We start from the raw sequence: 13975 nt of genomic DNA on the forward strand, positions 1-13975 counted from the left end.
GAGCAGGGTATTAGTCGGAGACATGGTTTCCCCTAACAACACTTACCTCCTTAGTGTGTCAAATAAACTCAGCAAAAAAAGAAAGGTCCCTTTTTCAGGACCCTGTCTTTCAAAGATAATTCGTAAAAATCTAAATAACTTCACAGATCTTCATTGTAAAGGGTTTAAACACTGTTTCCCATGCTTGTTCAATGAACCATAAACAATTAATGAACATGCACCTGTGGAACGGTCGTTAAGAAACTAACAGCTTACAGACGGTACGCAATTAAGGTCACAGTTATGAAAACTTAGTACACTAAAGAGGCCTTTCTACTGACTCTGAAAAACACAAAAAGAAAGATGCCCATCTGCGTGAACGTGCCTTAGGCATGCTGCAAGGAGACATGAGGACTGCAGATGTGGCCAGGGCAATAAATTGCAATGTCCATACTGTGAGACGCCTAAGACAGCGGTACAGGGAGACAGGACGGACAGCTGTCCCTGAACAAAGTGGGGGTCAAAATCAAAAGTAACAGTCAGTATCTGGTGTGGCCATCAGCTGCATTAAGTACTGCAGTGCATCGACTCCTCATTGACTGCACCAGATTTGCCAGTTCTTGCTGTGAGATGTTACCCCACTCTTCCACCAAGACACCTGCAAGTTCCCGGACATTTCTGGGGAGAATGGCCCTAGCCCTCACCCTCGATCCAACAGGTCCCAGACGTGCTCAATGGGATTGAGATCCGGGCTCTTCGCTGGCCATGGCAGAACAATGACATTCCGGTCTTGCAGGAAATCACGCACAGATCGAGCAGTATGGCTGGTGGCATTGTCATGCTGGTGGGTCATGTCAGGATGAGCCTGCACAACAAGCTCAGACCGATGACGCTGTGACACACCGCCACAGACCATGACGGACCCTCCACCTCCAAATCGATCCCGCTCCAGAGTACAGGCCTCGGTGTAACGCTCATTCCGTCGACGATAAACGCGAATCCGACCATCATCTCTGGTGAGACAAAACCGCGACTCGTCAGTGAAGAGCACTTTTTTGCCAGTCCTGTCTGGTCCAGCGACGGTGGGTTTGTACCCATAGGCGACGTTGTTGCCGGTGATGTCTGATGAGGACCTGCCTTACAACAGGCCTACAAACCTTCAGTCCAGCCTCTCTCAGCCTATTGTGGACAGTCTGAGCACTGATGGAGGGATTGTGCATTCCTGGTGTAACTCGGGCAGTTGTTTCTGCCATCCTGTACCTGTCCCGCAGGTGTGATGTTCGGATGTACCGATCCTGTGCAGGTGTTGTTACACGTGGTCTGCCACTGCGAGGACGATCAGCTGTCCGTCCTGCCTCCCTGTAGCGCTGTCTTAGGCCTCTCACAGTACAGACACCGCAATTTATTGCCCTGGCCACATCTGCAGTCCTCATGTCTCCTTGCAGCATGCCTAAGGCACGTTCCCGCAGATGAGCAGGAACCCTGGGCATCTTTCTTTTGGTGTTTTTTCAGAGTCAGTAGAAAGGCTTCTTTAGTGTCCTAAGTTGTCATAACGGTGACCTTAATTGCCTACCGTCTGTAAGCTGTTAGTGTCTTAACGACCGTTCCACGGGTGCATGCTCATTAATTGTTTATGGTTCACTGAACAAGCATGGGAAACAGTGTTTAAACCCTTTACAATGAAGATCTGTGAAGTTATTTTGATTTTTACGAATTATCTTTGGAAGACAGGGTCCTGAAAAAGGGACCTTTCTTTTTTTGCTGAGTTTTTATCGTTGAACATCATGTGAAAAAATATATGAAATAAAAATACTAATATTACAGAGCAAGCAGTAAAGCTTTATATGACACCAATATGGAGTCTTAAATGAGGCCTGTAGCATCTACAAATGAAACATTATGGAGTCTTAAAGGTCCTGAACAGTTATTCTGAAAAGTACTTTTTCTCTCATGGCTATCGACCAGGAAGTTTGAAAAGACAGAGTGAGTGGGCAAGGAGCTTATATTCATGAGCTCGCCTTGAATGACCGCTCTTTGAAACACATACAGTATGCATTGAGCAGTGTGGCAGTAATTGTGGTGATACATAAAGCAACTCAAACAACATTGAAATTGCATCAATTCTATAATACTTTTATTTATCTACCGCTTGACATTTCTCTTGTGATGCGGTTCACAGCAGCACTGACGGATGTGTTAACTTGACAACTGCGCCAGAGTTTTGAACTACCCTTCACCCCCTTTTGTTCCATGCTGGCTGAAGACCTAGCTAACATCAGAAACAGATGATAAGGGAATATTTGAGTATCTTTGCCATAGATGAATAGGGTAAACTTGTAATTATATTTGGTGACACCCAACAGTGAAATGTTGATCACAATTAGAGTAGCTATCTAGGTATATAAATCACACCCATCTGCAAACACCCCTTCTCCGATGTTGGTTACAAGACGGTACTTATTTAAATGATCATGTTACTATTGGTCTATTAGAATTAGAGTTAAGGTGACGTCACCTTGTCCCCTTAATAATGAATCCAAGTGCTTGACATGGGGGAGGGGACCAGTAACTCTATGATCAAACTTTATCAATGTAGAAGCAACAGTCATTTTTCATACTTTGGTCATCATACTTTGATCTGGTTTCATGAAAACATGATTTTGACTGTTCATTACCTTTAAATGAGTCCTGGATAAGGCCAACATGTCATAAATATGCCAACCTAGATTCATTATTCTAAACTACGCTTTCAGATACAAATACAAATATGTCAACAAACCTTCTTTCAAAAGGACAATTCTATGGATTACATTTAATGAAAATCAGGGTGTTTTTTTTGTCCTGGTTTCAAATGGAATCAACTCACCTGCTATGGTCCTTTGCTGATGACAAAGGCAAAACACCACACACACACTACACTGTGAACCTCCACTGGGGAGAAACCATAGGAGAGAAATCCAGGGCCAGTACATGTAAAAGTCACAGGTTAACTACCCCTTTGTAGTCTCACACACACACACACACACACACACACACACACACACACACACACACACACACACACACACACACACACACACACACACACACACACACACACACACACACACACACACACACACACACACACACACACACACGACAGAGAAATATATAGAGCATTTGGAAAATATTCAGACCCCTTGACTTTTGTTATGTTACAGCCTTATTCTAAAAAGGATTACATTTTTTTCCCTCATCAATCTACACACAATACCCCATAACGACAAAGCAAAAATAGGTTTAGAAATGTTTGCAAATGTATATATAAAAAAACATCTGAAATATTGCATTTACATATTATTCAGTACTTTGTTGAAGTGCTTTTGGCAGCAATTACAGCCTAAAGTCTTGGGTGTGAAGCTGCAAGCTTGGCACACCTGTATTTGGGGAGTTTTTCCCATTCTTTTCTGCAGATTTTCAAGCTCTGCCAGGTTGGATGGGGAGCGTCGCTACACAGCTATTTTCAGGTCTCTCTAGAGATGTTCGATCAGGTTCAAGTCCGGGCTCTGGCTGGGCCACTCAAGGACATTCAGAGACTTGTCCCGAAGCCACTCCTGCGTTGTCTTGGCTGTGTGCTTCGGATCGTTGTTCCGTTGGAAGGTAAACCTTGGCCCCAGTCTGAGGTCATGAGCACTCTGGAGTAGGTTTTCATCAAGGATCTCTCTGTACTTTGCTCTGTTCATCTATCCCTCGATCATTATTAGTTTTCCTGTCCCTGCCACTGAAAAACATCCACACAGCATGATAATGCCACCACCATGCTTCACTGTAAGGATGGTGCCTGGTTTCCTCCAGACGTGACACTTGGCATTCAGGCCAAAGAGTTCAATATTGGTTTCATTAGACCAGAGAATTTCTCATGGTCTGAGAGTCCTTTAGGTGCCTTTTTGCAAACTCCAAGCTGACTGTCATGTGCCTTTTACTGAGGAGTTTCTTCCGTCTGGCCACTCTACCATAAAGGCCTGATTGGTGGAGTGCTGCAGAGATGGTTGTCCTTCTGGAAGTTTCTCCCATCTCCACAAAGGAACTCTGGAGCTCTGTCAGAGTGACCATCGGCTTCTTGGTCACCTCCCTGACCAAGGCCCTTCTCCTCTTATTGCTCAGTTTGGCCGGACGGACAGCTCTAGGAAGAGTCCTGGTGGTTCCAAACTTCTTCCGTTTAAGAATGATGGAGGGCACTCTGTTTGTGGGGACATTCAATGCTGCAGAAATTGGTTGATACCATCCCCAGATCTGTGCCTCGACACAATCCTGTTTCGGAGCTCTACGGACAATTCCTTCGACCTCATGGCTTGGTTTTTTCTCTGACATGCACTGTCAACTGTGGGACCTTATATAGACAGGTGTGTGACTTTCCAAATCATGTCCAATCAATTGAATTTACCACAAGTGGACTCCAATCAAGTTGTAGAAACATCAAGCATGATCAATGGAAACAGGATGCACCTGAGCTCAATTTCAAATCTCATAGCAAAGGGTTTAAATACTTACGTAAATAAGGTGTTTTCGCTTTGTCATTATGGGGTATTGTGTGTAGATTGATGAGAAACCTTTTTTTATTTTTCTTTCTTTTCTTTTCTTTTTTAAATACATTTTAGAATGAGGATGTAATGTAATTTTTTTTGTGAAAAAGTCAAGGGGTGTGATTATTTCCCGAATGCACTGTCTATAGACAGAGAGAGAGACAGAGTTCAACTCACCCTCTGTAGGTTCACAGTGTACTGCTCCCAAACAGTCTCCTCCATTCCTGAGCTCTGTGGACCGAGAACAAAACAGTTAGTAGTGATTGGGGGGAAAAAATAGATAGTTACATAACGCAGTATTATTTCGGACTATATAATAAACTCAGCAAAAAAAGAAACGTCCTCTCACTGTCAACTGCATTTATTTCAGCAAACTTAACATGTGTAAATATTTGTATGAACAAAACAAGATTCAGCAACTGAGACATAAACTGAACAAGTTCCACAGACATGTGACTAACAGAAATTGAATAATGTGTCCCTGAACAAAGGGGGGGTCAAAATCAAAAGTAATAGTCAGTATCTGGCTGTATCCAGCTGCATTAAGTACTGCAGTGCATCTACTACTCATGGACTGCACCAGATTTGCCAGTTCTTGCTGTGAGATGTTACCCCACTCTTCCACCAAGGCACCTGCAAGTTCCCGGACATTTCTGGGGGGAATGGCCCTAGCCCTCACCCTCCAATCCAACAGGTCCCAGAAGTGCTCAATGGGATTGAGATCCGGGCTCTTCGCTGGCCATGGCAGAACACTGACATTCCTGTTTCGCTAGAAATCACACACAAACAATCAGCATGACTGGTGGCATTGTCATGCTGGAGGGTCATGTCAGGATGAGTCTGCAGGAAGGGTACCACATGAGGGAGGAGGATGTCTTTCCTGTAACGCACAGCATTGATATTGCCTGCAATGACAACAAGCTCAGTCCGATGATGCTGTGACACACCGCCCCAGACCATGATGGAACCTCCATCTCCAAATCGATCCCGCTCCAGAGTACAAGCCTCGGTGTAATGCTCATTCCTTCGACGATAAACCATCACTCTTGCCAGTCCTGTCTGGTCCAGCGACGATGGGTTTGTGCGCGACGTTGTTGCCGGTGATGTCTGGTGAGGAGCTGCCTACAACAGGCCTACAAACCTTCAGTCCAGCCTCTCTCAGCCTATTGTGGACAGTCTGAGCACTGATGGAGGGATTGTGCATTCCTGGTGTAACTCGGACAGTTGTTGTTGTCATCCTGTACCTGTCCCGCAGGTGTGATGTTCGGATGTACCGATCCTGTGCAGGTGTTGTTACACGTGGTCTGCCACTGCGAGGACGATCAGCTGTCCGTCCAGTCTCCCCGTAGCACTGTCTTAGGCGTTTAAACCCTTTACAATGAAGATCTGTGAAGTTATTTGGATTTTTACGAATTATCTTTGTAAGACAGGGTCCTGAAAAAGGGACCTTTCTTTTTTTGCTGAGTTTATTCATACTTTGACTCCTAGTATTGATTGGTAAAAAAAATACAAATAAAAAATCAATTTAGCGAAAGCTAGATGGCTGTACCAGCACCAAAACTCTGGTTTTTCATCCTATAGCTTGTTCTCCATCTTATTTTTTAAATAGTGAGAACTTTTATTGTATAATTGTGTAACCGATAATATGGACAATAACCGCAAACAAAAATGTTTTTTCGTTATAATACATTCATTTTAGGAGAAGTGGGGATTCAACTTGAATATGCCGGAGTGGCAGGTAGCCTAGTGGTTAGAACGTTGGGCCAGTAACCGAAAGATTGCTGGACCGAATCCCCGAGCGGACAAGGTAAAAATCTGTTGTTCTGCCCCTGAACAAGGCACTTAACCCGCTGTTCCCTATGCTGTCATTGTAAATAAGAACTTCTTCTTAACTGACTTGCCTAGTTAAAGAAAGGTTAAATAAAAAATAAAAATGTAATCGTTATATTAAAGTAAATATAGTTTAGCAGTTCTTTTTTTTTTTTTTACATTAAGTGGGTAAAGTTGGTAATCATTTTACAAGCAGAACAGCACGGTCGTAAGGAGAAGCTTCATTTCCAAAACTTGCAAGCAGTCAAAACCATTTGTTTTTGAGACATGGGTGTCACCAAAGCTGTGTTGTATTCATTAGGTATGTCGTAGCAATTTGCATGACAATTAATCATTACACAATATTGCATAATTGTCACAGCCCTAGCCATTACTGACCAAAACACATTTTGTCATGGTCTCTGTCTCTCTGCAGCAGCCATATAACATTAGTGAACAATATGTTTAGAACATCAAATCACATTATCGAATAGTGATGAGGGAAAAAATATTTTGGGCGATATTGTATCGATACTTTGACTCCAAGTATTAATTTGTATTTTTTAATTTTTATGTAATATATCTAAAGTACCAGTCAAAAGTTTGGACACACCTACTCATTAAAAAAAATATATTTTTATTTTTACTATATTCTTCTATGAAATAACACATATGGAATCATATACTGTGGTAACCAAAAAAGTGTTAAACAAATCAAAATATATTTTAGCCACCCTTTGCCTTGATGACAGCTTTGCACACTCTTGGCATTGTCTCAACCAGCTTCATGAGGTAGTCGCCTGGAATGCATTTCAATTAAAAGGTGTGCCTTGAATTTCTTTCCTTCTTAATGCGTTTGAGCCAATCAGTTGTGTTGTGACAAGGTAGGGGTATACAGAAGTTAGCCCTATTTGGTAAAATACCAAGTCCATATTATGGCAAGAACAGTTCAAATAAGCAAAAATAAACGACAGTCCGTTATTACTTAAAGACATGAAAGTCAGTCAATGCGGAAAATGTCAAGCGCTATGGCTCTCATGAGGTCCACCACAGGAAAGGAAGACCCAGAGTTACCTCTGCTGCAGAGGATAAGTTCATTAGAGTTACCAGCCTCAGAAATTGCAGCCCAAATAAGCATCACAGAGTTCAAGTAACAGACACATCTCAACATCAACTGTTCAGAGGAGACTTTGTAAATCAGGGCTTCATGGTCGAAATGCTGCAAAGAAACCACTACTAAAGGACATCAATAATAAGAAGATACTTGCTTGGGCCAAGAAACACGAGCAATGGACATTAGACTGGTAGAAATCTGTCTTTGGTCTGATGAGTCCAAATTTGAGATTTTTGGTTCCAACCGCGGTGTCTTTGTGAGACGCAGAGTAGGTAAACGGATGATCTCCCTGTGCAAAGGCAAAGGGTGGCTACTTTGAAGAATCTAAAATATTAAATACATTTTGATTTATTTAACACTTTTGTGGTTACTATATGATTCCATATGTGTTATTTCATAGTTTATGTCTTCACTATTATTCTACAATGTAGAAAATAGTAAAAATAAAGAAAAACCCTTGAATGAGTAGGTGTGTCCAAACTTTTGACTCGTACTGTACATACATACATTCAAACATACATAACACAGTATAGTGAGCAATAATTTTGGAATATCAAATCGCAATACATTTAGAATCATAAGAATCACAACACCACCTAAGTATGGTGATAATATTGTATCATGAGGTCCCTGGCAATACCCAGTCCTAACGGTTAGTGAACGGAACATTACAGACATAGTTAGTGAACGCTACTTTAACACAACAACTTAAGTTACAGAATATTATCTTCGCAAACAGTAGATGCTTCTTTAACAGATACATCCGTTTTTTACTACAATCATCTTAACACAATACTACATGGGTTACTGAACATTAGCTGAACACAGAGTAGATGTGATACTGATCATCACAGTATGAAAGAGGTACAATTTTGTATCGAAGTCTTAAGACTAGAGCCCGACTGATTTATTTGTTCCACCAATAAAAGATATTCCATAAATCGGATGAAAAAGGGAATTTCCTGCTCATCTGAACATTTGCGGCCATTCTTATGATGTGTCATTATTGTTACAATGTAAGAAATCAACAATGCAAGCATATTTCTTGGACAATTGCTCTTTGGGATGGCAATTTGTGAGAAAATGTCACTGTAGGAAGTATTCACACATCTCAACTTTTTCCACATTTTGTGGTTACAGCCTTCATTTTAAATGAGATTTTGAGTCACTGGCCTACACACAATACCCAATAATGTCAGTGGAATTGTATTTTTAGACATTTTTGAAAATTAAAAGCTGAAATGTATTGAATAAATAAGTTCAGGAGTAAAATAAAATTGCATTGACTCACTCTGTGTGCAATATAAAGTGTTGAACATGATTTTTTAATGATGACCTGATATCTGTACCCCACACATACAATTATCTGTAAGGCCCCTCAGTCGAGCAGTGAATTTCAAACACAGATTCAACCACAAAGACCAGGGAGGTTTTCCAATGTCCATTGAGCATGATGAAGATATTAATTACACTTTGGATGGTGTATCAATACACCCAGTCACAACAAAGATACAGGCGTCCTTCCTAATTCAGTTGCCGGAAAGGAAGGAAACCGCTCAGGGATGTCACAATGAGGCCAATGGTTCTTTAAAGCAGTTAGTTTTCTCCTATCACAGCCATGAAACTCTAAGGATAGATCAACAACACTGTAGTTACTCCACAATACTAACCTAAATGTGTGGGAAAAGAACATAGCCTGTACAGAATATATTCCAAAACATGCATCCGGTTTGCAATAAGGCACTTATAAAGTAAAACCTTGGTTTCTCAAATGACTGCCTCGCCTTGTTCACCAACTACTTCTCAGATAGAGGTCAGTGTGTCAAATCGGAGGGCTTGTTGTCTGGACCTCTAGCAGTCTCTATGGGGGTGCCACAGGGTTCAATTCTCGGGCCGACTCTTTTCTCTGTATACATCAATGATGTCGCTCTTGCTGCTGGTGATTCTCTGATCCACCTCTACACAGACGACACCATTCAGTATTCTTCTGGCCCTTCTTTGGACACTGTGTTAACAAACCTCCAGAAGAGCTTCAATGCCATACAACCCTCCTTCCGTGGCCTCCAACTGCTCTTAATTGCAAGCAAAACGAAATGCATGCTCTTCAACCGATCGCTGCCTGCACCTGCCCGCCCGTCTAGCATCACTACTCTTGACGGTTCTGACTTAGAATGTATTGACCTGTTGTATTCAGCGCATGTGACTAATAAAATTTTATTCGATTTGTCTCGCTCAATACAGAAGTGGTCAGATGACGCGGATGCTATGCTACAGGACTGTTTTGCTAGCAGAGACTGGAATATGTTCCGTGATTCATCCAATGGCATTGAGGAGTCCCCGGCTTCATCAAAAACTGCATTGACGACGTCGTCCCCACAGTGACCATACGTACATATCGCAACCAGAAGCCATTATTACAGGCAACATCCACACGGAGCTAAAGGCTAGAGCTGCCGCATTCAAGGAGTGGGACAATAATCTGGATGCTTATAAGAAATCCCACTATGCCCTCATCGAACAGGCAAAGCATCAATAATGACTAAGATTGAATCCTACTACACCGGCTCTGACGCTCTTTTCGGATTTGGCAGGGCTTGCAAACTATTATGGACTACAAAGGGAAACCCAGCCGCGAACTGCCCAGTGCCGCGAGTCTACCAGACAAGCTAAAGGTATTTTATACTCGCTTCGAGGCAAGCAACACTGAAGCATGCATGATAGCACCAGCAGTTCCGGACGACGGTGTGATAACGCTCTCCGTAGCCGATGTGAGCAAGACCTTTAAACAGGTCAACATTCACAAGGCTGCGGAGCAAAAATGGATTACCAGGGCGTGTACTGCGAGCATGCTGCATCTAAATGGCTGCATCTTTGATGTCTTACTTGGTGTAATTTTTCCATATATATTTAATGTTGTTTGGTCCTTAGTGTGAATTTTGTTTTCCATTATATATTATTGTGTCTTCACTGACACTTTCAATCTCTCCCTGACCGAGTCTGTAATAACCACATGTTTCGAGCAGACCAGCATAGTCCATGTGCCCAAGAATGTGAACGTAACCTGCCTAAATGAATAACGCCCAGTAGTACTCACGTTGGTAGCCATGGCTCACATCAACACCATCATCCCGGAAACCCCAGACCCACACCAATTCGCATAAGACTCAACAGATCCACAGATGACACAATCTTAATCGCACTTCACACTGCCCTTTCCCACCTGAAAAAAAGGAACACCTATGTGAGAATGCTGTTCATTGACTACAGCTCAGCGTTCAACACCATAGTGCCCACAAAGCTCATCACTAAGCTAAGGACCCTGGGACTAAACACCTCCCTCTGCAACTGGATCCTGGACTTCCTCACGGGCCACCCCCAGGTGGTAAGGCTAGGCAACAACACATCTGCCACGCTGATCCTCAACACAGGGGCCCATCAGGGCTGCGTGGCCAAGCATGACTCCAACACCATCATTAAGTTTGCTGACGACACAACAGTGGTAGGCCTGATCACCAACAATGATGAGACTGCCTATAGGGAGTTCAGAGACCTTGCAGTGTGGTACCAGGACAACAATCTCTCCCTCAATGTGAGCAAGACAAAGGAGTTGATCGTGGACTGCAGGAAAAGGCAGGCCGAACAGGCCTCCATTAACATCGACGGGGCTGTAGTGGAGCGTGTCGAGAATTTCAAGTTCCTTGGTGTCCACATCACCAAACAAACCAAGACACTCGTGAAGAAGGCACGACAACACCTTTTCCCCCTCAGGAGACTGAAAAGATTTGGCATGGGTTCTCAAATCCTCAAAAAAGTTCTATAGCTGTACTGTCGAGAGAATCCTGACCGGTTGCATCACTGCCTGATATGGAAACTGCTCGGCATCCGACCGTAAGGAGCTACAGAGGGTAGTGCGTACCGCCCAATACATCACTGGGGCCAAGTTTTCTGCCATCCAGGACCTATATACTAGGCAGTGTCAGAGGAAGGCCCTAAAAAATTGTCAAAGACTCCAGTCACACAAGTCATAGACTTTTCTCTCTGCTACCGCATGGCAAGCTGTACCGGAGCGCCAAGTCTAGGTCCAAAAGGCTTCTTAACAGCCTCTACCCCCAAGCTATAAGACTGCTGAACAATTAATAAAATGGCCACCCGGACTATTTACATTGACTGACCCTCCCCCCTTTGTTTTTACACAGCTGCTACTCGCTGTTTATTATCTAGTCACTTTACCCCAACCTACACGTACAAACTACCTCGACTAACCTGTACCCCCGCACACTGACTCGGTACCGGTAGCCCCTGTATATAGCCTCGTTATTGTTATGTAATTTTACTGTGTTAATGTTTATTTTTTACTTGAGTTTATTTTGTAAATATTTTCTTAACTCTATTTCTTGAACTGCATTGTTGGTTAAGGCCTTGTAAGTAAGCATTTTACGGTAAGGTCACCTGTTGCATTCGGCGCATGTGACAAATAAAATTTGATTTGAAAACACTGTCCCACACAGGCTCTAAAATAGGCCTGACCCTCTCTGTGTTAGCCAATTGAGTAGGAGTATCTAAATCTCACACACACACACACACACACACACACACACACACACACACACACACACACACACACACACACACACACACACACACACACACACACACACACACACACACACACACACACACACCTCCAGGACAAAGTGGAAACAGACACACATCCGGATGGATCAATGCTTTGGTGATTAACTCGGCACCGGTCAGCGTAGGAGACTGACCTACCTCTGCCTGCACACACACGCAACCATGCATTCATACACTAGGGCTGCACAATATGGGAAAAAAATAGAATTGTGATTTTTGTACCAAATATTGCGATTGCGATTTTACCTGTGATTATACATCAAAACTGTTGGATAAACTGTCGGAATCATAGAAATAGAATGATCATTCTAATTTTACGGTTGGAATATAGTGGGCACTTGGAATGCACTTTTGTTTGGCATGACAACGAATGAAAAAGTAAGGGTGGAGATGGTTGACAGAGTAGTAACCGCAGTGTTGGTCAGTGTTTCCCATGGGACTCTAATTAGATTAAAATAGATAGGTACAGTGCCTTCAGAAAGTATTCAGACTCCTTAACTTTTTCCACATGATGTTGAGTTACAGAGTGGGATTAAAATTAATTTAATTGTAATTTTTTTGTCAACAATCTACACAAAATACTCTGTAATGTCAAAGTGGAAGAAAATTTGTTAAAAAATAAATGCATAAAATAATAAAACAGTAATATATCGTGATTAGATAAGTATTCGACCGCCTGAGTCAATACATGTTGGAATCACATTTGGCAGCGATTACAGCTGTGAGTCTTTTCACACCTGGATTGTGCTTTTTCGATTATTTTCAAAATTCTTCAAGCTTTGTCAAATTGGTTGTTGATCATTGCTAGACAACCATTTTCAGGTCTTGCCATAGATTTCCAAGCAAATTTAAGTCAAAACTGCAACTCGGCCACTCAGGAACAGTCACTGTCTTCTTGGTAAACAACTCCAGTGTAGATTTGGCTTTGTGTTTTATGTTATTGTTCTGCTGAAATGTGAATTAATCTCCCAGTGTCTGGTGGAAAGCAGACTGAACCAGGTTTTCTTCTAGGATTTTACCTGTGCTTAGCTTCATTGTGTTTCTGTTTTATCCTGAAAAACTCCCCAGTCCTCAACGGTTACAAGCATACCATAACATGATGCAGCCACCACTATTCTTGAAAATAGGGAGAGTGGTACTCAGTAATGTGTTGTACTGGATTTGCCCCAAACATGACACTTTGTATTCAGAACAAATAGTGAATTGATTCGCTATATTTTATACAGTATTACTTTAGTGCCTTGCTGCAAACAGCATGCATGTTTTGGAATATTTTCACTCTGTAAAGGCTTCCTTATTTTTATTCAGTCAATTAGGTTAGTATTGTGGAGTAACTACAATGTTGATCCATCCTCAGTTTTCTCCTATCACAGCCATTCAACTTTGTAACTGTTTTAGAGTCACCATTGGCCTCATTGTGAAACCCCTGAGATGTTTCCTTCTTCTCCGACAACTGATTTAGGAAGGACACTTCTATCTGTGCAGTGACTGGGTGTATTGATACACCATCCAAAAAGTAATTCATAACTCCACCATGCTCAAATGGATAGTCAATGTCTGCTTTATTTTGTTTACCCATCTATCAATATGTGCCCTTCTTTGAATGGCATTGGAAAACCTGGTCTTTGTGGTTTAATCTGTTTTTGAAATTCACTGCTTGACTGAGGGACCTTACAGATAACTGAACTGTATGCGTGGGGTACAGAGATGAGGTAGTCATTCAAAAATCATATTAAACACTTATTGTACACAGAGTGAGTTCATGCAACTTATGTGACTTGTTAAGCACATTTTTACTCCTGAACTTATTTAGGCTTGCCATGACAAAGAGGTTGAATACTTAGACTCAAGACATTTCAGCTATTCATTTATA

At 42.1% G+C, this 13975-nt stretch overlaps 1 protein-coding gene across 8 annotated transcripts in view; it reads right to left on the reverse strand.

Annotated features, from left to right (window-relative positions):
* LOC139576365 (tight junction protein ZO-2-like) overlaps positions 1 to 13975 on the reverse strand; it is a 156504-nt gene that overhangs the window by 27302 nt on the left and 115227 nt on the right. For all 8 annotated transcript variants that reach the window (XM_071402399.1, XM_071402404.1, XM_071402401.1 and 5 more), the window contains exon 2: positions 4722 to 4775. In XM_071402399.1, the coding sequence (XP_071258500.1) occupies positions 4722 to 4775 (54 nt within the window). The remainder of the gene's footprint in view (positions 1 to 4721; positions 4776 to 13975) is intronic.

The sequence above is a fragment of the Salvelinus alpinus genome, chromosome 5 (genome assembly GCF_045679555.1).
Source record: "Salvelinus alpinus chromosome 5, SLU_Salpinus.1, whole genome shotgun sequence".
NCBI classification, from domain to species: Eukaryota; Metazoa; Chordata; class Actinopteri; order Salmoniformes; family Salmonidae; genus Salvelinus; species Salvelinus alpinus.